The sequence below is a fragment of the Podarcis vaucheri genome, assembly GCF_965113315.1.
Source record: "Podarcis vaucheri genome assembly, chromosome: 1".
Classification (NCBI taxonomy): Eukaryota; Metazoa; Chordata; class Lepidosauria; order Squamata; family Lacertidae; genus Podarcis; species Podarcis vaucheri.
Window position 1 is genome coordinate 131157905 of NC_138759.1, and position 27730 is coordinate 131185634.

At 44.6% G+C, this 27730-nt stretch overlaps 1 protein-coding gene across 1 annotated transcript in view; it reads left to right on the forward strand.

Moving 5' to 3' along the window:
- The first annotated feature begins 9803 nt into the window (after positions 1–9803).
- Positions 9804–27730, forward strand: part of PARD3B (par-3 family cell polarity regulator beta) — a 608076-nt gene continuing 590149 nt past the window's right edge. The window contains exon 1 of the mRNA XM_082225604.1: positions 9804–10096. Coding sequence (XP_082081730.1) covers positions 9977–10096 — 120 coding nt within the window. The 5' untranslated portion in view covers positions 9804–9976. The remainder of the gene's footprint in view (positions 10097–27730) is intronic.

The following is a 27730-nucleotide window of genomic DNA, read 5'->3' on the forward strand; positions in this document are numbered from 1 at the left end:
CCTGCCAACCTAGCAGTTCGAAAGCACATCAAAGTGCAAGTAGATAAATAGGTACCGCTCCGGCGGAAAGGTAAACGGCGTTTCCGTGCGCTGCTCTAGTTTGCCAGAAGCAGCTTAGTCATGGTGGCCACATGACCCGGAAACTGTACGCCGGCTCCCTCAGTCAATAAAGCGAGATGAGCGCCACAACTCCAGAGTTGGTCATGACTGGACCTAATGGTCAGGGGTCCCTTTACCTTTTTATTTTAAGATACGCTCAATATAATATGGTTTGTTTAACAGGAAGTGGGAGGGATCATCATCATCATCACCATTTTATTTGTATGCCGCCTTTCCTATGCTCAAGGTGGCTTACAACATGACAAGGTTTGCATAATTTACAAAATTACATAATTACAAACATAGCAGAAGTCCTAAACAATAAATAAAACACATCAAACCATACACAACCAAATGGAAATAATTTCCATGTAAATCATAAGACCTAAAACTAAAGATACAACAATATCAGTAACAGCAACAAGCTTTCTCAACTCCTCATAAGCAATACTCCAGCCCAAGAATCTGTTCAACAGCCTGATTTTTTTGTAGCTGGAGTCAGTCAGCGCTCCATTCTCCCAGGCCAGATGGGAAAAGGCTAGCCAGGCAGGGTGCAGGTCTTCCAGGACTCACAGCCAAGGTGGTCTCATTTAAAACGACACAGATAAAAATTAAAAACAATTTAAAAGAGGGGCTGTCTCTGCTGAGCAGCAGCAGCAGTCCTTGTGAAGCCTGTCAGGCCCCGCCCCAAACCAGGTGGGGAGAGGCAAGACCCTCAGCAGGCAGTCCTCCTGGGCAGCAGCTTTAATAGCGTTCTAGTTCATTCTTTGTTTCTGGCACAGGTTTTCTCAAATGTGGCTACCAAGGAGAGCCAGCGTGGTGTAGTGGTTAAGAGCGGTGGACTCATAATCTGGTGAACCAGGTTTGATTCCCCGCTCCTCCACATGCAAACTCCTTCGGGTAGTGATAAAGCAGGATATCAAATCCAAACTCTTCTTCTTATTCTTTTGATAGATGTACTGAGGTTTGCTACACATTGACATGTGAAGAATATGATTTCACTTTGCCGTAGCTGCAACTCCAATTACAGAGCTAAAAGGAGAGGTAGCCTGATTAGAACTTTTGTCAGAATCAAGATGAAACCCACTTCACAATTTTTTGGGATTGCTACAAATTGGCAGAGATATAAGTTTCAGAGTGATCCCTGATTATCTAGCATCTCCTTTGTACCCCAGGCCACGAACTACTGTCCTCGTTCTAATGAGCTTCATTTGCCTTGGTGACACCAGCACATAGCTAAATCTATTTGATTCTATAGTGTTGTGACATCATTACCCCAATATAGGGACCCTGATTGACTAGGGTAATCCAACAATGCGTGAAAAAAGGCAGTGAGGAGAGGGAGGGGGGGACGACTGCCAAAGTAGCAAGGGAATCAGAGAGGAATGAGTAGCTGCTAAAGGGATTGAGAGCTTTTTCAGAGGATTTTGCTCTTTTGATTTAAAAATTGAACTCGGAGAATAGAATCCTAGGATCTACAAGACTAGATGCAGGAATCTCCACTAAATCATACATGACAGATGGCCATCTAACTTCTGCTTAAAAAGCTCCAAGGAAGGAGAGTCCACCAGTGGCGTAGCGTGGGGGGTGCAGGGGGGGCCGGCCGCACCGGGCGCAACATCTGGGGGTTAGGGTTAGGTGGCGCAAATCCACGGGTTAGGGGGCGCAAATTACTTGCCTTGCCCCGGGTGCTGACAACCCACGCTACGCCACTGGAGTCCACCATCTTTTGTGGGAGTCCATTCCACTGCCAAACAGCTCTTACTGTCAGAAAGTTCTTCCTGGTGTTTATTCGGAATCTCCTTTCTTATAACTTGAAGCCTAGCCTCTGGAGCAGAAGAAAACAAGCCTATAGAATCCTCCACATGACAGCCCTTTAGATATTTGAAGATGATTTGAAGATGATTTTAATATTTGACTCAACACAAGCTCCTCTGTGCCTCGCTTCCAGCCACGGAATATGATGACTAGCAAAGGCCACTTATTCTGGCAGCCTACTTTTGGCCAGGCACTATGTATTCAGACTTCCTTGCTTAATAGCCATGCTGTGGTCTAAACCACTGAGCCTCTTGGGCTTCCTGAAGGTTCGAATCCCCGCGATGTGGTGAGCTCCCATTGCTCTGTCCCATCTCCTGCCAACCTAGCAGTTTGAAAGAATGCCAGTGCAAGTAGATAAATAGGTACCACTGCGGCGGGAAGGTAAATGGCGTTTCCGTGCTCTCTGGGCCTCATCACGGTCCTCTGTGCACCAGTAGCAGTTTAGTCATGCTGGCCACCTGACCCGGAAAACTGTCTGTGGACAAACGCTGGCTCCCTCGGCCTGAAAGTGAGATGAGCGCCGCAACCCCAAAGTCACCTTTGACTGGACTTAAGCATCCAGGGGTCCTTTACCTTTTTTTTTTTTTACCTTAAGAGCCATGAGTATTTTATTTACATGTACAGTGGTACCTCGGGTTAAGTACTTAATTCGTTCTGGAGGTCCATACTTAACCTGAAACTGTTCTTAACCTGAAACACCACTTTAGCTAATGGGGCCTCCTGCTGCTGCTGCGCTGCCGGAGCACAATTTCTGTTCTCATCCTGAAGCAAAGTTCTTAACCTGAAGCACTATTCTGGGTTAGCGGAGTCTGTAACCTGATGCGTATGTAACCTGAAGCATATGTAACCTGAGGGACCACTGTAATATATGTAACCTGAACATAGGATGGAGGGGCTCAAAGCATTCACACTTCAGCAGATCTTGTGTCCTCTTAGGTTTCCGGGGGGAACCCAAAGCCCAGCACACTGCAAGACATACCTCTGTTCCCCAGCTTCCAGCATCAGCCAGCTTTTCCTCACAACTCTCCTCTTCACAGTCCCCTTGGCTAGGTGTTCATCATCCTATGTTCATGTGGCATCAGGAGTGGGAGAAATGCTAGTCCACACTTCCTGGAAAGCACCATCACTTCCTTGTATCTATTGCAACCTAGCTAAACTTGCCTGACCAGTTCAGCAGCCTCTCCTACCAGATTCTAAACCGCCTTGGATACAGGATGGGACTGTGACATATTACCCAGGTGAACTATACTCGGAGTCGAGAGTGTAAAATTAAGGACTGTAAAATTAAGGAATGTTAAAATGATGTCTGATGGAAAATAAGTGGTATTGGTAAAAAGATTTTTAAGAAAATGTAAATAGGGATTGATAATTGGAAAATTGATAATTTCAATAGGTTAATATCTTGAGTGAGGATAAATGTTAGAGGGTAAGGATTTGCTGAAATCAATATCTGAACTGGAATACAAAATGGGAGGTGCAAGGTCAAGAAACTAGTGAATGGAGTATAAGATTTGAAAACACTAATCTATTTTCTGTTTTGTTTTTTGGTTTTTCTTTTGTTCTTATTCTTTCTTTTTTCTTCCCTTTCTTTGTTAACTTTGTCTTCTATTGGGTATTTTTTATGTGTTTTGTTTTTGTACTTTTATATTTTTGTAGTTTTTCTTATGTTTAAATTTTGGGGAAAAAAATTATTGCTTGTGAAACCTTAATAAACATTATTATATAAAAAAAGAGAGAGTGGATTTCATGCTCTTTATTCAGCTCATAGTGGTGAGGAGGAATGGAAGTTCCCCTAGAATGTCTGCTTTATATACATTATTTACACAACGGGCCCCACATGATTGGCTAATTCACCTGTAGGCCAATCAGGTTGTGGATTCACTTCCACCTGGAGCTGGATTAGGTGGCTCCTGTGGACCAATCAGACTGCTGCATTCTGGATCCTATTGCTTTAGGACCAATCAGACTGCTGCACTTGAATCCTATTGTTCTGGGGCCAATCAGACTGCTGAATTCTGAATCCTATTGTTCTAGGACCAATCAGACTGCTGCATTTTGGATCCTATTCAACCCAGTACATAACACCAGGCAACCCCTTCCCACTCAGCTGAGGTAGATCAATCAGGATCAGGCACTAGCTATGGGGCTACCCAACAAAAACAAGAGGCCAACTAAGAACTGTTGTACAAGCAAAGGCCAGGAAAAGACCAACTAAGTTAGTTCTTGGTATGAGCTTTCGTGTGCAAGCACACTTCTTCAGATACAGTGTGTATCTGAAGAAGTGTGCTTGCACACGAAAGCTCATACCAAGAACTAACTTAGTTGGTCTTTAAGGTGCTACTGGAAGGAATTTTTTTATTTTGACTATGGCAGACCAACACGGCTACCTATCTGTAGCCAGGAAAAGACTGAGATGCTTTCTGCTGCTACAGTCAGATCCACCTCTTCCTGATCATCAGTGGACTACAAGATGTACCTGCTCCTTCTGCTCTTTGAATAGACTTCTGACCCTGAAGTTGTGCAGCCAGGATGGCCAATTTGGAATGTCTCACTGGGCCCGTCTTCATCTCATAGGAACCAGGGTGAAGGGTGGGAGTCTGGACCACGGTGCAATGCAGGGACCCATCTGGGGGAGGGGTCTGTATGACTGGGGAGTTGGACTGTTTCTTCAGGTGTGGTAAAAAGGTAAAGGCAAAGAACCCCTGACAGTTAAGACCAGTCGCAGACGACTCTGGGGTTGCAGCGCTCATCTTGCTTTACAGGCCAAGGGAGCCGGCATTTGTCCGCAGACAGTTTTTCCAGGTCATGTGGCCAGCATGACTAAGCCACTACTGGCACAATGGAACACCAAAACCAGAGCAGCGCATGGAAACGCCATTTACCTTCCCGCCGGAGGTACTTATCTACTTGCACCTACTTATCTACTTGCATTTTTTGGTGTGCTTTCGAACTGCTAGGTTGGCAGGAAATGGGACTGAGCAACGGGAGCTCACTCCATCACAGGGATTCGAACCGCCGACCTCTGATTGGCAAGCCCAAGAGGCTCAGTGGTTTAGACCACAGCACCACCCGTGTCCCTTCAGGTGTGGTAGTCATGTTCAATGACTAGTAATGCAATCCTAAACATGCCTACTCAAATGTAAGTCCTATTGAATTCAATCGGTCTTACTCTCAGGCAAGCAGTTAGGATCGCAGCCTTGGTTGGCATCATCATCAGAGTAGCTTCAGAGTGCTGGAAGTGTTTTAATACCTGTTTGTGTCATAGTAGGTAAGAGCAGCATTAAAAAAATAAAACTTATTTGCTTAGGGTTAAAACTTCTGAATAGGCCTGGGGAAATAGAAAAGGTATTTGTATGAGATGTGAAAAAAATCACATGAGCACCATTTGGTGGACGTGCCCAAGGATTAAGGCTTTCTGGGAAATGATATATAATGAACTGAAAAAGGTATTTAAATATACCTTCTTGAAGAAACCAGAGGCCTTTCTCCTGGGCATGGTCGGCCAATTGGTGCCAAAGAAGGATAGAACTTTCTTTATGTACGCCGCAGCAGCAGCAAGAATACTCATCGCAAAGTATTGGAAGACACAAGATCTACCCACCCTGGAAGAATGGCAGATGAAGGTGATAGAGTACATGGAATTGGCAGAAATGACTGGCAGAATCCGAGATCAGGGAGAAGAGGCGGTGGAAGAAGATTGGAAAAAAATTAAAGACTACTTGCAGAAATACTGTAAAATTAATGAATGTTAAAGGGATGTTGGATTGAAAACAAGCGGTGTTGGTAAAAAGATTAACAAGAATATGTAAATATGGATTGATAATGGTGGAAAATATACATTTATTATAGGTTAAGATGCTGAGTAAGGATAAATGATAGAGGGTAAGGATTTGCTGAACTAAATATCTGAACTGGAATACAAAAAGGGAGGTGTGAGGAGGTCAGGAAACTAGTAAATGAAGTATAAGATATGAAATTATTGATTTTTTCTTTCTTTTCATGTTAACTGTCTTCTATTTTGTATTTTTCATGTGTTTTGCTTTTGTTAATTGTTTTTTTCTCTTTTTTTTCTTTATTATATTGGGGTTACTCTCTGTCTTTATTTTTTGAGTTTAAACTTGGAAATTTTTTCAATGTCCGTAAAACTTTAATAAATATTACTTTAAAAAAAAAAATCACATGAGCACCAAATGAGCCTCTGTAGGAAGAACATCTCACAGGCTAGGCTAGGTGCCACCACCTACAGTGGAACTTCCTACAGTGGAACAACCTCCAGCAATGAATTCAGTGAATTCAGCGATCATGTACTTTGGACCCAAACAATGTGGTTTTCAAGGTCAATACCTGCACTTGGAACTGTGCTGGGAAACAAACCCAAAGCCACTTCAGCTGTTTCTAGGAATGAGGAAATGTACTGTACTTCCACATGACCAAGTGTGACCCTGCTTTCTTCCTTACAAAGCAACCGAATAACAATGGTAATGGGAACCTGGTCTATAACATTGAATGAGACAGTACCCCATCAATCACAGTCTACCCTTGCCTGCCTGCCTTCTTCCTTACAGCCAGTACCTCTGCCTATCTTTGGTTCTGGCTTCATGTTCTGTTTGCCAGCCTACCAGTTCCAATGGGTGCCAAACTATTCTAAGTAACCCTGTGTCTTCGAAGGTTAAGTCGATTACCACCAGAGATAGGGACTGCTCTGTGGTGGCACCCTGGTTGTGGAATACCATCCCAAGAAAGAGAACCTCATCACCAGTCTCATTAACCTTCAAGCAGCAGGCCAAGACAGTGTTAATCTCCTGAGCTTTTAATCATCCATTTTCTTTTGCTGCTATTTTACACAAAGAGATTTTATTGTTTCTATACATTGCTGTTGTTGTCATTCTAAATAGTTGACTGTTAAGTCACATTAAACACATTAAACATTTTAAAGGAAAATAATGTAGGGTGCTAGTTACCGTATTTTTCGCCCTATAGGACGCACTTTTTCCCCTCCAAAAATGAAGGGGAAATGTGTGTGCGTCCTATGGGGCAAATGCAGGCTTTCGCTGAAGCCTGGAGAGCGGGGGGGGGGGGGTCGGTGCGCACCGACCCCTCTCACTCTCCAGGCTTCAGGAAGCTATCTGCATGTCTTGCAAGCCTGGTGGGATGTCCCGCGGGCTTGCAAGGCTTGCGGGCAGCAGCCTGCAGCCCAAAAGCTGGGGGACAGCGGGGAGGCGCAGCGCCGCCACCCCGCTATTCCCCGACCTGATCTGGAGGCTGGGGGGGGGAGAAGCAAGCTTGCTTCTCCCCCCGCCAGTCCCACAAACTCGGGGGACAGCGGGGCAAGCTGTCCCTGAAGGCAGAAGAGGGAGATGGAGCGCTCCGTCTCCCTCTTCTAGCTTGGGGATGGCTGCGCAAACCGGGGGGGGGGAATAAAAATTTTCCCCTTGATTTCCTCCCAAAAAAACTAGGTGCGTCCTATGGGCCTGTGCGTCCTATAGGGCAAAAAATACGGTAATTTGGATGTTGTTGGGGTTTTTTAAAAAAAAACTGGGAGTACAGTTATGATTGATGACAGCTTCTATAAACCATATTGCCTTCACAGTGGGATTTATTTCTGAGTAAATGTATTGCATTGCACATCTCTTATGTAGGGCATGTGCCGAATCCTAGAATGAAACCCTTCCAGCTGCTCACCAACCTTCCTTTTTCAGTGCATTCCTTTCACCCTAAGGAGCAATGGTTGTTCTGTGAAAGCAACGCAAAAAAATGGTCAGAGCACCTATTTGCCAGAATAGCCTTTGCAGTCCGTATGCGTGCTGACTCCAGACTTTTAGTGCCTGAAGGTTTACATTGGGATCTGCTGCCTGTGGATCCCGCTGCCTGAGGCTGTTGCCTCACCCTGCCTCATGCATGGGCCGGCCCTGCTTATTGCCATGGGAAGTGTGCATACTATTGCCACCAGGCCATACTTGTGAATGTGGTACGACTTAATTGCCACATAAAGGGATGCGGGTGGCGCTGTGGGTTAAACCACAAAGCCTAGGACTTGCCGATCAGAAGGTTGGTGGTTCGAATCCCCGTGACGGGGTTAGCTCCCGTTGCTCAGTCCCTGCTCCTGCCAACCTAGCAGTTCGAAAGCACGTCAAAGTGCAAGTAGATAAATAGGTACCGCTTTATGGCGGGAAGGTAGACGGCGTTTCCGTGCGCTGCTCTGGTTCGCCAGAAGCGGCTTAGTCATGCTGGCCACATGACCCAGAAGCTGTACGCCGGCTCCCTCAGCCAATAAAGCAAGATGAGCACCGCAACCCCAGAGTCAACTGGACCTAATGGTCAGGGGTCCCTTTACCTTTAATTGCCACATAAACACACAGGGTTTGCACAGTCCCACAGCTGGCGAATGTGAGGAAGATCACAGAAAGCAGGATAACCTCTCCAAGTCAACTTGGCTGGTTTGCATTGTTTGTTAACTAATAGTAATCTGCACTAAGGAGAAATCTGCAAAGCTAAGCAGACTCCGGTCCTTGTTTCAAATCGGATGGGGAAACCGCGTGTTGATATTCCTGCAGGGGTTGGACTAGATGACCCTTTCCTCCCTTCCAACTCTATGGAAGAATACATATGAGCTTTCAGAACTGGGATCTGTAAATGCGGAAGATTCCCCCATGTTTGCTTTCCTGCAGTCCGTGCAGCGTCGAAGTCTGCCTGCAACACTTAACATCTGCTCGTGTCTTGGAAGGCAACACTGTATTTAAAAATGTCAACAAAGTTTCGGGGGAAAAACAAAATCGCAACTTGGTGGGAAGCAGATCAAGCAGTGGATACCTAGTTTCCCTCTGCCTCGCCTCGCTCTGGCGAGAGGACTTGTTGCTGCGGGGCTACGGAGCTTGCATTTAAAACGCTCGCTGCAGGAGGAGGAGGAGGAGGAGCGGCAGGGCGGCCGGCTGGCTGGCCCTGGAGGTGTCCGCGGCCCCTTTAAGCTGTTGCCGTTGCTGCGGGAGGAAGCAAAGCACGCGCGCAAACCTTGCGCACCCCCCACGACCGAGAGCCGTGCCTTCCCTTCCCTTTCCGGGGTGCCTGGGCGCTGAGCCGCGAGGAGTCGGGTGGAGAGACCCGGGCAGGGCGCGCGGGAAGGGGCGGGAGTCGGGGCGCCCAGGCAGCTGCCCCACAGAGAAGGGGCGGGCGGCGGGAAGGAGAAAAGGAAGGAAGGAAGGAAGGAAGGAAACTCCCCCCCCCCGCCGTTCCCAAGCTGCCCTCCCTCCGAGACCGAGGTGCCTCGCCGCCTTGGCGCGCCTCTCTCCAAGGCTCGGCCTGCGCTTCTTCCCCTGGGGCGCACAGACGCTTCCAATCTCTCCCTTCCGGTTTTGGCCGCCTCCTCCGCCTCTGGGGAAGCAGCCTGTGGGGAAGGCTCGGCGGGGTGGGGGAGCCAAGGGCCGCCCTTTTCCCTCGCCCTCGGGGTCGCCGCCGCTGCGCGCCTTCGCCGCTTCCCAACTCCTTCTGAGCCGCCGCTTGCGTCTGAGCGCGCAGGAGACGGAGGCCGCGCGCTCGCCGCCACCGCCACCCTCCTCTCTCTCTTCCCCCTCCGTGGTGCGTGCAGCTGGCTTCCATAGGGCAGACCCAGTCTGCCTCGGTCCCTCCTTCCCTTACTCTGCCTCTTTCTCTCCCTCTCCATTGGAGAACTCGCGTGTGACCTTTGTTGCCGTTGCGCTTTGCCTCAGCCTTCAGGGCTGCTTGGCCTGCCTCCATCTCCCGGGCCTGTTTCTCTCCCTCCAGCAGTTCTGGCCCTCTTTCCTTCTCTCTCTCTTTTTCTCCCCCTTCCTCAAACACCTGCTGCTGCTCAGAGGAGCTTTTAGTTTTTCTTCCCCCCCCCCACCCCATTGCCCCCAAACAGCGAGGCTTAGGATCTGTTTTAAGAGTTGGAAAGTGAATGTTATTTTGCTCGCTTTACTGGCAAGGCTGCCCACACCTCTCTCCTCCCTGCCCTCCCCCCCCCCAATCATTTCCTTTTGAAACCCCTCGTTTTTTAAAAACAACAACAACAACAGGCCTCTGAATAGGTTTTTATTTGGATGAGATGAAAGTGACGGTTTGCTTTGGCAAGACAGGGATTGTGGTTCCCTGTAAAGATGGACAGATCCCGGTTAGAGACTTAACACAGCAGGCTCTCCAGAGATACCTGAGAACCAAAGAAAAGGTAAGGAATGTTCTTTACCTGTAACAAGGCAAGGCAAAGTCGCCTCCTGTGGCTTCTGCCTGCAAAGTGATTGCATGCATCCTTCTGCATGCGTGCATATTTTGAGACAGAAGCGCATTGCCAGTTGCTTGAATGGCCTTTTCATGTAGATGGTAGACTACTGTCAAAAATGACACCACAGCATAAGATGAGCGATGGGATTGTGATGTTCCATGCCAATTTCCCTTCATCAATGTTGCTTATAAACATATTGTCTGGTTTCCTTTAAGGGGGAAAAAACCGTTGTGTTTTATGTGTGGCTGAAGTGTTTATAAAGGCAAATGTTAGTTGCAAATAGCAATGCCAAACGTTTATTTATTTATTAGATTTATATAGCACCATCATAAGATCTCCCTGGGAGCTGATAGGTTGTCCAGCCAATAGCAGCTCTTGAATATCAGGAAGACAAGAGGTTGCAAATAATACTCAGAACAGCACTGCCAAATATGTTTGTATGAATTGTTACAAGTCAAGTTCAAGTCAAGTCAAGTATGAATTGTTACAATTGGAAGGTTAGATGTACGGCTCTATTTTGTTTACTGCTTCAACGGGCCTTTATTCTAATTTAAGTGTCCTGGGTTTTGCAGTGCTGCTAACTTACATGTTAACTTAGCTATTTTTCTTCTTCATTTCTGAGCTACTTACCACAGGTGACTAAAGATTCCTAAACTGAAGGGCCATAGACTTGTTAAAGTCTGCATCACTGGACTTGTTTGTCACTTTCTAGCATTCGTTATGATTTTGCCAAGCTGATGGCCAGCAAAACCAACCTCCTTGTGATGAATGACCTTCAGCCAGTCTGTAGCATCTAACAGCAATTGCTATGTAGGTCCATCTCCATCCATCTCATTCTGAGTTCTCGCGCTGCCCCACATACCTGGCAACTGCTGGAGGAGAAATGGTGAAGTCGCCAAAAATGGGATGGCTGAGCTCCATGTGCCTTTTAATGTTGTAGGCTGGGCAGAGAGCATTCAGCTGTGGGAAGGTGCTTTGAGTCCACCATGCAACTGGAGAGCATGCTCTGTCCCTATGTTGTTTTCCTCTTGTCCTTCATGCAAGACTGACTGGCATAGCTGCTGCCTCTGAAGATCCCAGTATGTTGGTTGGTGTGAAAGTGGGTGGGTCAGAGGTAAGCCTCTGTTGTGTCTTGACTCTATATTTCCTGTAGGAGATGGGTTGGGAATGTGTGGTCCACCAGAGGGTGTTGGACTTTGTATCAGCCCCAACCACCATAGCCAATGACTGGAGTTGTATCATCTAGACAGCTGCTGGTTCCTTGCTCTAGGATGATCTTCAAATTCTGCTCTCGTTCTTAAACAGATAGTTTCATGTTCCACCTGAGTTACTGCTTGTGAACCTTTTCTATTTTTAAAGTATCTCTTTTGTTCATGGCATGTCTTACACCAAAAGGGATACATTACTATAGGGGAAACAAAATAAAAAAATTCCTTCCAGTAGCACCTTAGAGACCAACTAAATTTGTTACTGGTATGAGCTTTCGTGTGCATGCACACTTCTTCAGATACCAAACTACAGTGGTACCTCGGGATGCGAATGGGATCCGTTCCGGAGCCCCGTTCGCATCCTGAAGCGAACGTAACCTGCGTCTGCGTGTGCACGGGTCACGTTTCGGCACTTCTGCGCATGTGCGTGACGTCATTTTGACGGTCTGTGCATGCGCGCGCAGCGAAACCCGGAAGTAACGCGCTCCGTTACCTCCGGGTCGCCGCGGAGCGCATCCCAAATTTGCCTAACCCAAAGCATATTCATCCTGAGGTATGACTGTACAGGGGTCAGCAAACTTTTTCAGCAGGAGCCGGTCCACTGTCCCTCAGACCTTGTGGGGGACCAGACTATGTTTTGAAAAAATAATAATGAACGAATTCCTATGCCCCACAAATAACCCAGAGATGCATTTTAAATAAAAGGACACATCCTACTCATGGAAAAACATGCTGATTTCCGGACCGTCCACGGGCCGGATTTAGAAGCGATTGAGCCGGATCCAGCCCCCAGGCCTTAGTTTGCCTACCTATGCCTTACTACAATGAGTTGCTGGGTCTGATAAATGGAGAACCCTTTTCATTGTTAGTAGAGTGGCAAACATGTATGTCCATTGTGCGGGAAACCAGGGCTTGATTCCCCAATGGCATGTGTTTCTTACTGGACCAGGACTATAGCTCAATGGTAGAATGCATTCTTTATTAGACATGCCAAATCCAGTGCTTGGCAAGGCTGGATGCAGAATTGCATGTTTTCGGTTGGGGAAATCCATCAGCTCAATGATAGGCAATATCTATGTTGAGAAAATAGGGCTAGATATATCGGAAAGCTTTGTGTGTTCATCTTATAGCCATAGTTAAAGTAGAAGCATCACACTAATTGAAAACAAACCATTGAGTAGCAAAAACCCCCAATAACTTGTACATGAACAGTTTGGAGATTCATGAGGTTTGATGGTTGATTTTGGCCTTCCAAATGGTCTTCCATATGATAATAAAGTTTCCTGCCTTGATTTTTGCCATGAAACAACTGTAAACACAAATCGCCCCTCCCAGTCCTCTACCCCCTCCATCATAATGGGTGGTCGCTATTTCAGATTGTTTATTGAGCTGCTAAACATACGTTAAACTCTGCTGTGTTAAATATGGGTATAATAAAGAAGATAAAGCAGTAGCGCATAAAGGGAGTGGTGTATTTGGTAAACAGTGGTGATGGTGTGCTTATTTACTTATAGATCAGGGCAGTCCAACTTTTTATATCAAATGGGTACTTCAACATGGAACCCACTGGCTGCACACTGCTGTGTTGTGCAGGGGTGAGGAGTCAGGCCAAAATTTGATGCTCCTCTCCAGCCCTCGTTCTGCTTTCCCAAAGCTGGGTAAGTCATGCACTGGGCTTACTTGGGAAGTAAGTACTTTGGTAGTAAGTACTTACTTTGGGAAGGGACACGGGTGGCGCTGTGGGTTAAACCACAGAGCCTAGGACTTGCCGATCAGAAGGTCGGTGGTTCAAATCCCCGCGACAAAGTGAGCTCCCGTTGCTCGGTCCCTGCTCCTGCCAACCTAGCAGTTTGAAAGCACGCCAGAGCAAGTAGATAAATAGGTACCACTCCGGCGGGAAGGTAAACGGCTTTTCCATGCGATGCTCTGGGTCGCCAGAAGTGGCTTAGTCATGCTGGCCACATGACCCGGAAGCTGTACGCTGGCTCCCTCGGCCAATAAAACGAGATGAGCGCCGCAACCCCAGAGTCAGTCACGACTGGACTTAATGGTCAGGGGTCCCTTTACCTTTACCTTACTTACTTTGGGAAGTAACTACTTACTTTGGGAAGGTGTTGCGAAGCTCTGGCAGAGCCCTAGAGCAGGCTTCCTCAACTTCTGCCCTCCAGATGTTTTGAGACTACAATTCCCATCATCCCTGAGCACTGGTCCTGCTAGCTAGGGATCATGGGAGTTGTAGGTCAAAAACATCTGGAGGGCCGAGTTTGAGGAAGCCTGCCCTAGAGCACGACTACATCCTGGGAAGGATGCGGGAGGACTCTAGGACCCTGTCAGATGTTTCTGAGGGCCCTGAAGAAAGGCCTTGGAGAGGGCCACATGTGGTCATTGGACTACCCTACCTTAGATGCCCCTCAGAGACCTTGGTTCTCAAATCAATGTGTGTTTGGGCCAGTGTGGTCTTTTCCAAGCTTCTACAAATGCTTGATCAGTGCTTTCTTCCTTCTCCTTTAAAAACAAGCCCATGCTGATGATGTAAATCAGGTACTCTGCAAGTGTTTCATTTTTATTGCTCTGTTAACACCATAAACCCTAGACACCTGTGTGCCGTGTGATTGATTTAGAAGAGAGCTGATTACAGACACATTTCCCTTCTTGATAATGCGGCTTCACAAGCTGAGTATTCTTTCATCCACAAGATGCAACATCAGTGTAGGTGGCTGAGAAAGAGCCCTAGGAAACACTTCTAAGTTTTTTCTTCTTCCATTGACAAGGAAATACCTTGTATTTTATGCTGATTACAATGCATTACAATTTGCGCGCCAGCTATGAATTATTTGCGTATGAAACAATGTATTGTAATCACTGTGCCTATGTTCTGAGTTCCGAAAGATATACCATAATCTCTTTCAGAACTTACCTTAGAGTTCCAGCTTTGGTGATGTGTTTAAAGTTTTGCATGAACCACCTATGAAAGAAATAGGGGGCTTGGAATAGGGGCCCGTGGTAAATGTAACTCTGTGATAAAAGTCCAGGAAATTACCGTATTTCTTGCTCTATAAGACTCACTTTTTCCCTCCTAAAAAGTAAGGGGGAATGTGTGTGCGTCTTATGGAGCGAATGCAGGCTGCGCAGCTATCCCAGAAGCCAGAACTGCAGGAGCAATAGCTGCTTTCACTGTGCAGCGATCCCTCTTGTTGTTCTGGCTTCTGAGATTCAGAATATTTTTTTTCTTGTTTTCCTCCTCCAAAAACTAGGTGCGTCTTACGGTCTGGTGTGTCTTATAAAGTGAAAAGTACGGTAATTCTAGAGCAGGCATGTCCAACAGATCAATCGTGATCCACCACTGGTTGATTGCAGGGTGTTCCTGGTCAATCGTGGTGAATCTTTGGACCCTTAAAAATCTCTCTCCCCCTCAAAAAAACCCCCACCGCACTCTGGCTCCTTACAAAAAGCTCAACAACTCTGGTCCATTCTCCAAAGACAATGGGTAGATCACTGTCTGCTTTTTTTTATATATACTGTGAGTAGATCGCTGTCTCTTGGGAGTTGGATGTGCCTGTTCTGGAAGAGTGGTGGGGACTTACAGGCCTTCAGATGTCTTGGGCTATAGCATCCATCAGGATGGCATCTCGATTGTCATACTGATTGCAAATATGTGTATCCACTTCACAAGAATCTGGGATGCAGTCTGAGTTATGTGTGGGAAGTTCCATTCAATTAAATGTTCCTCTTAAGCAATGCTTTCAGGGGAGGAAAGATGAAGATTCAGCTTCTCCTGTCTTTGATAAATGTTTGAGTTATTAGTGTATAGCATCCAACGTGCCTGGTTATTTATCTAAGCCTAAATTGTCACCGTTAATTACGATGGTAAAACAAACAGTCAAACTTCCTCGTAAGTTTGTTTCGCGAGGGAGCAAGAAGTTAGGGAATCCAAAACAAGCATTCCAGAGACCTGAAAAATTCAGGTCAAACTTCTTGCGAGAGATTCTCAAAAAAAACCCCTGCATTGTTCGCTATAATACAGGTGGGGTGTTCTTCTCTTGTACTAGCCATATGGAGACAAATTCTGAAACAGAAAAAACAATATTAAAATGAAGCCTCTTGTCAGGTATAAGGAGGCATAGGAAAGTGAATAGTTACTACTAGTTAGGAGCCATAATCCCAGCTAGGAGTTTTTGAATGGTGAGCCAGATCTGCATACAGTGGTACCTCGGGTTACATACGCTTCAGGTTACAGACTCCACTAACCCAGAAATAGTACCTCGGGTTAAGAACTTTGCTACAGGATGAGAATAGAAATCATGCTGTGGTGCTGCGGCGGCAGCAGGAGGCCCCATTAGCTAAAGTGGTGCTTCAGGTTAAGAACAGTTTCAGGTTAAGAACAGACCTCCAGAATGAATTAAGTACTTAACCCGAGATACCACTATACTAAATTGAAATGGGTGAATTGATAGTTTGAACTCTTGGTGTGTACGAATGTATACACCAAGCTGTATCTAGCTAGGAAAGGACCATTTGCAAGTAAAAACTATATGGGCAGTGTTGTGCTCTTGCTACCTGTAGAGACAAATATTAGGTCATTCAGGGGCACAATGCCCACTAGCAGCCTTCCTTGCATAGTCAAGATATGGTCTGCAAACCAAAGTGTTGTGTGCGCTGATCTGTTCACCTTCATGGTCTTGACCGTCCTGAATCTCTCAGGGCCCTTTGGACTGGCACCCACAAGGAAGTTCTGGAAGTTAATATTATGCCCTTTTTTAAATGAATTATAGCGGGGAAATAAATAATAATAATAAATTTATTATTTTTACCCTGCCCATCTGGCTAGGTTTCCCCAACCACTCTGGGCAGCCTACAGCACATACAAAATGGCAAAACATTAGACATTAAAAATTTCCCGAAACAGGGTTGCCTCCTTCAGGTGTCTTCCAAAAGTCAGATACCCCGTTCAGGACCAGGGAGTCCCCCACACCTGCCCGCCCCCTGTCCCCCAGAACCAGTAGGAAAGGAAAAAGCATTAAAAGGTCATTGGATGGGCAACATTTTTGAAGATGTTGCTTTACTGAAACTGTTTATAAAAGCCAAAGTAGTATTATTATTTTTAATTGGGGACTGTAGGATAAACAACACATACTCTGAATTATGTATGTGAACAAATCATACAGTTATTTATAGAAGTCTTGTTTAAGCTTGTGTTATCTCCCCGCCGCCTACTTCTTTATGCTTGTATAATGTATATTTTTGCATAGTATTTATGTGACTATGAAATATTACTGCAACGAAGCACAAGTGCTTTCCTCTAACACATACAGTGGTGCCTCGCAAGACGAAAAGAATCCGTTCTGTGATTCTCTTCGTCTAGCGGTTTTTTCGTCTTGTGAAGCAAGCCCATTGACGGATTAGCGGATTAGCGCTATTAGCTGCTTTTAGCGGCTTATCTGCTGATCAGATCAGCTGATAAGTGGCTTAGCGGCTTAGAAAAAGGGGGGGGAAAGGGGGAAAAAACCAGCAGGAACTCGCAAGACATTGTCGTCTTGCGAAGCAAGCCCATAGGAAATTCGTTTTGCGAAGCACCTCCAAAACGGAAAACTCTTTCGTCTAGCGAGGCATTCGTCTTGCGGGGCACCACTGTATTGTGCTGGCATGCACATGGATGGTACGTTTGATTTGGATCCCAGCCAATAACTTGTTTTCAAAAACTGCATGGTGAGGTGGGCTGGAGAAGACTTTGCTCCTACTGCCCACACCTCCCTTACGTAGGCTTCCTCCATGCTTGTGAGAGACCAAAACAGAAAACAAAACAAATCTGCCATTATCTCTTCTCAAGTAATAGTCACAATTTGGAAACATAATGCTGCCAAACCTGGAGAAGGCTGGTTATATTTAGCCAATCTTTCCAGACTTCGTCAAGACAGAGTGCCTTTGTAAGACTGATAGCCTTGTTTCTAACAGGGTTATTTTTTTAAATAAAAACCAACGTTGCTGAAAAATGAAGTTTTCTCATCACTGCCCTGTAATAATTCCAGACTCAAAGGAGCATCTGCAATGCTGGTACTTTATGAAGTTCTTTATGCACAGATGTACATGACGGTGTGATAGCTCAGTTGCTGGAGCATGGAGACTCTTAATCTCAGGGTCAGGGCCGTCTTAAGTATATCCTGCGCCGTGGTGCAAAGATCCCTCCGGTGCCCCACCCCCCGTTTCCCAGAGTTGTCAACCTTTTCCCAAGTCTCTGTGGGGATCGCTCTCTTCCAACCACAGACCCTAGGGCTTGCCGATCAGAAGGTCGGCAGTTTGAATCCCCGTGACAGAGTGAGCTCCCGTTGCTCAGTCCCAGCTCCTGCCAACCTAGCAGTTTGAAAGCACGTCAAAGTGCAAGTAGATAAATAGGAACCGCTCCGGCGGGAAGGTAAACGGCGTTTCCGTGTGCTGCTCTGGTTTCGCCAGAAGCGGCTTAGTCATGCTGGCCACATGACCCGGAAGCTGTATGTCGGTTCCCTCGGCCAGTAAAGCGAGATGAGCGCTGCAACCCCAGAGTCGATCACGACTGGACTTAGTGGTCAGGGGTCCCTTTACTTTTACCTTACAGTCCCCTAAACGAAAGACTTAGTTGCCATTTTTGGGCCAGATGCCTCAAAAGTCAAATTTGTAATATGTCTTTTGGGTTCCTGAAATTCATTCCGATCGTGCAGATGAAATATAGCTGATAGAATTCTACAGGATGTGTAGCTCGTGTGTGAAAGCAGTCAAGATCCAAGAATCCTCAGACATGCACCTCTAGATGGTGGAGATGCCAGATGCCATCCTGACACCTGGACATCTTGCTTTCCACACGCCTGGTTGATTATCGAAAGTTGTCGATAACGGATAATTACCGTATTTTTCGCTCTATAGGAAGCACTTTTTCCCCTCCAAAAATCAAGGGGAAATGTGTGTGCATCCTATGGAGCTAATGCAGGCTCCTTGGCTTCAGCGATAGCAACGCAAAGCCTCCGAAGCACAGAGGGAGAGCTCCTTTCGCGCTCCTGAGGCTTTGGGTTGCCTACACTGAAGCCTGGAGAGCGAGAGCGGTAGGTGCGCACCGACCCCTTTCGCTTTCCAGGCTTCCAAGGCAGCCGTCTGAAGCCTCCAGAGCGCAGGGGGAACTCCCGCTGCACTCCGGAGGCTTCAGGCGAATGCACCTTGACTGCACAGAACGCACCTTGTTTTAGAGGGGAAGAACAAGAAAGGGGCGCTGAGCAGAGAGGGAGAGAATTCCCCCCCTTGTTCTACCCCTATTAACAAGGTGCGTCCTATGGTCGAGTGCGTCCTATAGAGCGAAAAATACGGTAACAAAAAAGTTCACTCACAAGGATGTAAACTGGTGTGGTGCTACACATCAACCCTGTGGGGACTGTATCTTTCCTGTGACTAAAAAAAAAATGTTTTCTTAGGAGCCCTTATCTCTAGTAGTCTGATCTCAAAACTATCAGAAATCCTGTATTCATGGTTTGGTGTTTTGTTTTTTTAAAAAAAGAAATTAGAGTTTCTCTACAACCTGTAATCCAATTAGAGAAACGTCACACACCCAGCAGAGTTAATGCTGCGTGAATGTAGTTTGTAACTGATTTTGTAAGCGTTTAAAAGAAAATAAGATGATTAGCAGTAGTTAACATGGATATTTTTTCAAAAACAAATGCCAAAACAACCTAGTTTTCTTTTCTTTTCTTTTTGGCAGAGTAACTTTTTCCCAGTGGGAATACAGATCAGTTAACTGTTACCAACCAGCAGAAGTAAGCAGGTTGTGCCCGACTCCCACCTAGGTGTAACCCTGAGGTGTGGCCCTTTAATTACGTATAAAGAAGTAGGAACTGCAACTGTTCAGTGATATTTTCTGCTTAGAGGGCTTCTGGGTGTTTGCATTTGCGTCTTGGGATTTCCTATGGGGATCAATTAAGAATTTACCGTATTTTTTGCTCTATAAGACTCACCAGACCATAAGATGCACCTAGTTTTTGGAGGAGGAAAACAATAAAAAAACTATTCTGAATCTCAGAAGCCAGAACAGCAAGAGAGATCGCTGCGCAGTGAATGCAGCAATCCCTCTTGTTGTTCTGGCTTCTGGGATAGCTGCGCAGCTTGCATTTGCTCCATAAGACGCACACACATTTCCCTTTCCTTTTTAGGAGGGAAAAAGTGAGTCTTATAGAGCAAAAAATTTGGTAGTCTCAAGAATTTAGTCCTTGTAAGAGACAAAACTTGCTGCTGGTATTTGAAGAGAAGGAATAACTGTCCATCAGGACTAGTTCAATAAAACTATGCTTTTGCTTCTAATGGTGTCATTTCCTATTCTGGGCCTCCGATAGATTGATGGATAATGCAAATATCTTTACAGGCGACTCCCCACTTACACAGGTGTTACTTCCCGGGGCCCTGTGCGCATGAGTGAAATGCACATAAGCGGGGAGCACCCCTGAGAATTTGCATGGCCCATGAAGATACTCTCCCCACAGCTGGAGGTTTAGAAGGGCTTTGCTTTGGCTGCTCAGTCTCCCCGCTGAACAGCTGATGCACAGGTTAGTGTGGCAGCAGTAACTGCTTTTCCCCACGCCAGTTGTTAGGCAGGGAGACTGAGCAGCCAAAACAAAGCCCTGCTGTCCCTCTGGTCTCTTCGGCACCCTCTTTGGACTCTGGGAGGGTCTCTCTTCAAGCCAGAAGGACTTTCCAGCTCTCTCCTGCTGCTTCCAGTTTTCTGACCCAGTCAGAAAAACCACGGGTAGAGTGAGCCCGTGGCCGTGGGGTTCGGCGGGCACCAGGAGCGACCTCGGAAACGCAGAAGAGACCCCGTAAGGGGTTTCGGAACGTGGAGGGGGTAGCGGTGCTGTGAATCCATCGCTCTTTCCGCGGAAGCGAAGCCGCGCGGCTGCTGCTGATCGGCACTGACCTTTCTTCTTCTAACATTTGAATCGAAAACAACATACTCGTGAGTAAGAAACTTGAGGCTTTATTTGAACTTAAATTTGGTGAAATTCGGCTGAAAGAAAAGTTCCTAAACGACCACGGGGAGGACCTCCGGAAAGGGGCAGGAGCCTGGCCACCTCCTTCGTTTGGCCTTAACCCAGTTCCACCTCCAGTCAAAGACGATAAAGGAGAAGCCCCTACCGGCTAATAAATTGATCCAGGATGTCTCTACAGCTTCTTAGCTGGAATATTAATGGCGCAAATTCCCCTGAAAAAAGATTTTTCACATATTGAGAAAAGAACAATTAGATGTCATTTGCCTTCAAGAAACTCATGTGTCTAGGCTCCACAGAAGAGTATTAATTCGTATTAATTAATAAGAGACTAGGCCAAGAATTTATTTCATCAGACAAAGTTAAAAAAAGAGGAGTAGTGATCTATGCAAAAGAGAGCCTAGCACCAAAGTTGGTGCTTAAAGACGAATTTGGAAGAATTTTGGCAATTGAAATACAAGCACAAGGAGAAAAATTTTTGATAGTAGGAATTTATGCACCAAATGACGGGAAATCGGAATTTTACAAGAAGCTACATGAGATAATGCTGGACCATATTGACTATTCTAACATCATCCTGATGGGAGATATGAATGGGGTTGTCTCCACTTATATGGACAAGTCACAAAACCAAAATCTGACCAAAGATGGCAGACTTCCAAAGACTTTTTTTGAACTTACAGACAATATGGACTTGACTGATATTTGGAGAACAAAGAACCCTTTAGGTAAAGAGGGAACATTCTTTTCTGAAGCCCACCTATCTTGGACAAGAATCGACCAAATCTGGATATCTAGAGGACTGGCACCTAAAACTAAAAAAATAGAGATCTGCCCTAAAACTTGCTCCGACCATAATGCTCTGAAAATGGACTTGAGACTTACACCAGCTGGATCCTTCAGATGGAGAATGAATGACTATCTATTTAGAGATCAGGAGATTGTGAAGCAGGCCTAAAAAACGCTGAAAGAGAATAATCTGGGACGCGAGTAAAGCTGTTATGAGAGGGTTTCTGATACAACAGAATTCTATCAAGAAAAAACTTCGGAATGGTAAAAAGGACAAGATCTTGGAGAAGATAAGAGACGGAGAGAAAAAATTGAGATTAAACCCAAAATCAAAAGAGGTATTAAGAGAAATAAAATTCCATCAAATACAATATGCGAAATTAATAAATCAAGAAGTTGAATGGAAAATTAAACAGATGAAGCAAAGATCATTTGAATCGGCAAACAAATGTGGGAAGCTGCTGGCATGGCAGCTGAAAAAGAGACAAAAATTGAACTTTGTTACCAATCTCGAGGTAGAAGGAGAATGTATTCAGAAACCAGAAGAAATTAGAAAATGTTTCCAGAGATATTTTAAAAAACTGTTTACCCAAGGACACCAAGCAGAGACTGAGATAAATCAATTCTTAAAAAGTCATGGCCTGCAAAAACTAACACAAGATAAACAAACAGCCCTGAACTATAAAATAACACAACAGGAAATTGAAAGTGCCATTCAGAATATGCAATTAGGCAAATCCCCAGGTCCAGATGGGCTTACCTCCAAGTATTATAAGACACTGAAGGAATATTTGGTTCAGCCACTAATGGAGGTATGTAATCAAATTATGGAAGGGAAGGGGGCACCAGAATCGTGGAAAGAGGCATTCATCACTTTGATACCAAAATTGGAATCTGAAAAGACCCAACTTAAGAATTACCGCCCTATCTCACTCCTAAATGTGGATTACAAAATTTTCGCTGATATTCTGGCAAATAGACTGAAAAAAGTTTTAAACGAAGTAATACATAAAGACCAAGCAGGCTTTCTCCCGGGCAGGCATTTGTCTGACAACACTAGGAATATTGTCGACGTTTTGGAGTTATTACAGACAAATATGAACACAAAAGCAGTTTTGATTTTTATAGACGCAGAGAAGGCCTTTGATAATGTATCTTGGAAATTTATGAAGAAAAATTTGGAAGGAATGGGAGTGGGAAGGGCGTTCCAAAATGGTATTGAAGCAATTTATTCAGAACAAAAAGCTAAATTGATAGTAAACAATGTGGTGACAGAGGAGTTTAAAATAGAAAAAGGGACACGACAGGGATGCCCCCTATCACCCTTGTTATTTATTTCTGTCCTGGAGGTGTTGCTGAACTTGATTAGGAAGGACCAACAGGTGGAAGGGATACAGGTCGGGGAAAAACAATATAAATAGAAGGCCTTCGCAGATGATTTGGTTTTGACAGTACAGGAGCCAGAAACTAGTACAAAAAGAGCCTTAGAGATAATTGCTGAATTTGGTCGGGTGGCGGGATTTAAGCTGAACAAACAAAAAACTAAGGTTTTGGCAAAAAATATGACTTCTTCAGAAGTGGATGGGTTTCAGAAAGAAACAGAATTAAATGTGGTAACAAAAGTGAAATACCTGGGGGTTAACTTGACTGGAAGAAATTTAAATTTGTTTAAAGACAATTATGAAAAATGTTGGTCTGAAATTAAAAGGGACTTAGAAACTTGGTCAAGATTGAAACTTTCTTTGTCGGGAAGGATTGCAGCAGTAAAAATGAATGTATTGCCAAGAATGTTATTCTTGTTTCAAACCCTCCAGATCGTGGACAGAGTGGAATGTTTTGGAAAGTGGCAGAAGGACATTGCGAAGTTTGTCTGGCAGGGCAAAAAGCCCCGAATAAAATTTAAGATATTAACAGATGCAAAGGAAAGAGGGGGAGTTGCCCTGCCGGACTTAAGATTGTATTATGAAGCTGCATCCTTCTGCTGGATGAAGGATTGGTTTCTGCTAGAAAACACAGATGTCCTAGATCTGGAAGGGCACAGCAAGGCTTTTGGGTGGCATGCTTATTTGTGGTACGACAAGGCAAAGTCTCATAAATTGTTTAAAAACCATATTGTCAGGAAAGCTCTATTCATTGTCTGGACTAAATACAAGGACTTACTCGAAAATAAGACCCCGAGGTGGTTATCACCGACGGAGGCCAAGGCCATTAAACTACGTAACATGGAGAGTGGCTGGGCAAAATATTGTGAGTTAATAGAAAGAGTTGGTGATACTTGGAGGTTGCAGAGTTTCGAAAAATTGAAGGGAAAGGTGCGAGACTGGTTTCATTATGCCCAAATTTTAGAGGTTTTTAAAAAGGATAAGAAAATTGGTTTCCAGGTGGAAAGATCAAAACTAGAGACAGAATTATTGGAACCTAAGACTAAAGTGCTTTCAAGAATGTATAACTTGTTGCTTAAATGGAATACTCAAGACGAGACAGTTAAATCAGCTATGATAAAATGGGCACAAGACATTGGGTACAACATTATGTTTGAAGACTGGGAAAGGTTATGGACCACCGGTATGAAATTTACGGCATGTAGTGCCTTAAAAGAAAATATTATGAAAATGGTATACAGGTGGTACATGACTCCAGTTAAACTTGCAAAGATATATCATCTGTCTGACAATAAATGTTGGAAATGTAAGGAGGCTGAAGGTACTTTTTTTCACCTCTGGTGGACATGCCCGAGGGTGAAGGCGTTCTGGGAAATGATTTATAATGAGTTGAAAAAGGTGTTTAAGTACACCTTTCACAAGAAACCAGAGGCCTTCCTCCTGGGCATTGTGGGCCAGAGAGTGTTAAAGAAAGATAGAGTTTTCTTTTTATACGCAACCACAGCAGCAAGAATCCTTATAGCCAAACATTGGAAAGCACAAGAACTACCCACGCTGGAAGAGTGGCATACACAGCTGATGGACTACATGGAACTAGCTGAAATGACCGGCAGAATCCGAGATCTGGGAGAAGAAGCGGTGGAAGAGGACTGGAAAAAATTTAAAGACTATCTACAAAAACATTATAAGTTATATGAATGTTGAGAATCTGCCAAGTTTTCGGGAAAAACATGCTTCAGTATTGAGATTTGTAAATGGTGGAAATTAAGTTGAGACTTTGAAAAATATAAATTACAGACTATATAACTAAATGAAAGTACAAAAACACATAAAATAAGGTACCAATTTGCTGTTTATTTTTATTGTAGGGAAGGCAGGGGATGGAAGATGTGGGGAAGTCCAGTTGATTAGGAAAATAGATTTGGAAAAATGAATTTTCTTTTTTTTTCCTTTTCTTTCTTCTTTTATAATTTCTTTTTCTTTCTGTAAAACTGCTTTTGTTGTGTTAATGACGATGTATCTTGACCTTGGAAAAAAAGCAAATAAAAAAATCATATAAAAAAAAAAAACATTTTCCCAGTGCCGCATGTGTGCATGGTTGCACACCAGTCAATCACGTGCAAGAGGGGAGTTGCCTGTACTTGACTTTGTTGTTCGCTGTTGTTTAGTCGTTATGTCGTGTCCGTCTCTCTGTGATCCCATGGACCAGAGTGTGCCAGGCACTCCTGTCTTCCACTGCCTCCCACAGTTTGGTCAAACTCATGCTGGTACCTTTGAGAACACTGTCCAACCATCTCGTCCTCTGCCGTCCCCTTCTCCTTGTGCCCTCCATCTTTCCCAACATCAGGGTCTTTTCCAGGGAGTCTCTTCTCACGAGGTGGCCAAAGTACTGGAGCCTCAGCTTCAGGTTTTGTCAATCCAGTGAGCACTCAGGGCTGATTTCTTTAAGAATGGATAGGTTTGATCTTCTTGCAGTCCATGGGATTCTCAAGAGTCTCCTCCAGCACCATAATTCAATAGCATCAATTCTTCGGCGATCAGTCTTCTTTATGGTCCAGCTCTCACTTCCATACATCACTAGTACTTGACTTAGTTGCCTCTAAATCTGCTTCCACACTGGCTTGTAGACTGAACCCTGAGGAAGGTAAGGGAAAGAACACAGGTAAAGTTAGATTAGCACAAAAAGTTGACAGGTGAGATGGTGTGGCTTGGCAGTGTCCGAAACTCCCATTGTTCTATGCACATTTTGCAGTAGGGGATTTCATGAACGCAAGCAGTTTCTGAGCTCTGGGCACAGTACTGCACCAAAGATTTCAGATTAAAACTGAAGAGTGGAAGGAAAGGAGGACCATTTTCTGCCTCCCCACTTCCAGCTACTCTCTGAAGACTGGAGAAAAGACCCTCCTAAGAATATTAGGGGGGTGGGTAGGAGAAGGACTAGACCGTGTGAAAAATGAACGTAATATTGTAGCTGCAATTCATTCATTTTTCAGCTTTGTATTCTTCGTTATTAAAAAAAGTGTGCCTGGACATTCTGTTGCTGCGGCCATAACCTCGGTTTAAGGTGCCATTTAGCTCCTAACTTTCATATCTCAGTTTCTAATACCTGAGCCGTATAATTCTAACCTATTTTATGTATGAACCCTGCCTAGCAGTATAGCTATGCTTGGTTACTGCCAGCAAGCTATAATCTGAAGCCATGGTTTGGTGTAGGCTTATGAATCTTGGCTTGCCATTATGTTTGAATCCTGCACCCTTTCTGGTTTGTCTTCCCTGTTTCCACTCTGCCAGTGCTCACCAAGCTACAAAGGTGTTAGACAAGAACAACTGGAAGCAAAAAGAGACTCTGGGGGAACAAGCCATGGTTTGTTTCAAAATCCGCGGGACAAATTTTGGCTAATTTGTGGTTATTAAATGCCCCGTGGCTTAGCATAATGTGTGAACCAGGGACTGAATTTGGAGAAACTGAACAGCAGATAAAGGACTTGGCTAGTTAGATCATTTTGCTGCAAAAAAGAAGTGAACTAGACTAAATGAGAATATTTCTGAAAATAAGCATACAGTGGTACCTCGGGTTACGTACGCTTCAGGTTACAGACTCTGCTAACCCAGAAATAGTGCTTCAGGTTAAGAACTTTGCTTCAGGATGAGAACAGAAATTGTCCTCCGGCGGTGCGGCAGCAGCAGGAGGCCCCATTAGATAAAGTGGTGCTTCAGGTTAAGAACAGTTTCAGGTTAAGTACGGACCTCCGGAACGAATTAAGTACTTAACCCGAGGTACCACTGTACTGCAACTGACTTCCCCTGACCATTTCCATTGTTGACCAAAGGAATGGATGGAGGTGATTGTCCTATTCCTGCTGCTTTTGGGGTGTGGAGGTTAAATCACCAAATGAGATGTATATTCTATGATCCCCACATGTTTTCTGCAATATCACCCTCTTTCCCAGTTTGAGCAGAGCCACTTATATGGGGTCTTTCAATAAACGAGAGGTGAGGAAGATGTGAGGAGTCAGGACACACAAGATGTTAATTCTGTGCTAAATTCTGGGTTAGTTTTCTGGTTACTTTGACCTCTGTTTGGCCTTGGACATTGTTTCCCCACGATTAAGCATTTCTTTTTAAGAAGCAAAACATAGCTGCTAAACCAGTGTGGTATATTGTATTTGTTAAGAGAGGAAGGTGAAATTAATTCTTGTAACAACCAGGGTTGGTCTATAGTGATTTCCTTCAGTTGTGTTTCCATGCTTGGATGAAGACAGTTATTTCTAATTTTCCCAGTGAGTAGGATTATCTGTGTTCTTGTAGCATGAGAAACTGTAGGCGGAGTTTTCAGATGCAACTTATTCAGACATGTTCAAGATTATACTGTCTCATACCCAACTAAATATTAATTTATCCTTTATGGATCAGAGTTCATTAACAACCCTCTAATTTGCCCTTGCATCAATATGTTTTCTTGAATAGAAAATCTTAATTAAGCTGTACAGCATTAAAGTTCGTTCACCATGACAAGCATATTAATAAGCTCAAGTATCACTTCTTGCAACAGCTCCTCATGCTTTTGTGGGAGTTGCTGGTGATTGCTTGCCAGGTTAAGGAGAGAACCCTTTTCACAGTATGAATTTTATTATTTACTTTTTTATTGTATGTGTGAATTGCCCCATAGCAAACCTCTCCGGGCAATGAACAATTAAAACAGTTATAAAATAGTAAAATCCAACAAAATACTAGCCATTAATCGGCACAACAACAACTATCAAAGCACAACTACCGGTGATAATGTGAAAAGTAAAATAAATTCTGTTGTAATCCTAAAATGACAGAATCGTAAAACATCCTTTCAGAGCTAAAGCAACACGGTAGTCACGAAATGCAGGGTTTAAGATGTTAATGCAGTTCTAAACCAGCTTGGAGAATGGTGTTAGATAAAATAAAAAAGGTATTGCCAGATGCTGAAAAGAGAATAATGTCAGTTCCAGGCAGACTTCTCAGGGAAAGGCATCCTATGACTGAGGGCATCACTGATGTTCCCTCTTTCTGTCTCAGATTGAGGGGCCATCCAAAGGTGCAAGGCTCAACTGATGATTTTCAGTATACCTGAAGGAGCGTCTCCACCCCCATCGTTCTGCCCAGACACTGAGGTCCAGCACCGAGGGCCTTCTGGCGGTTCCCTCACTTCAAGAAGCCAAGTTATGGGGAACCAGG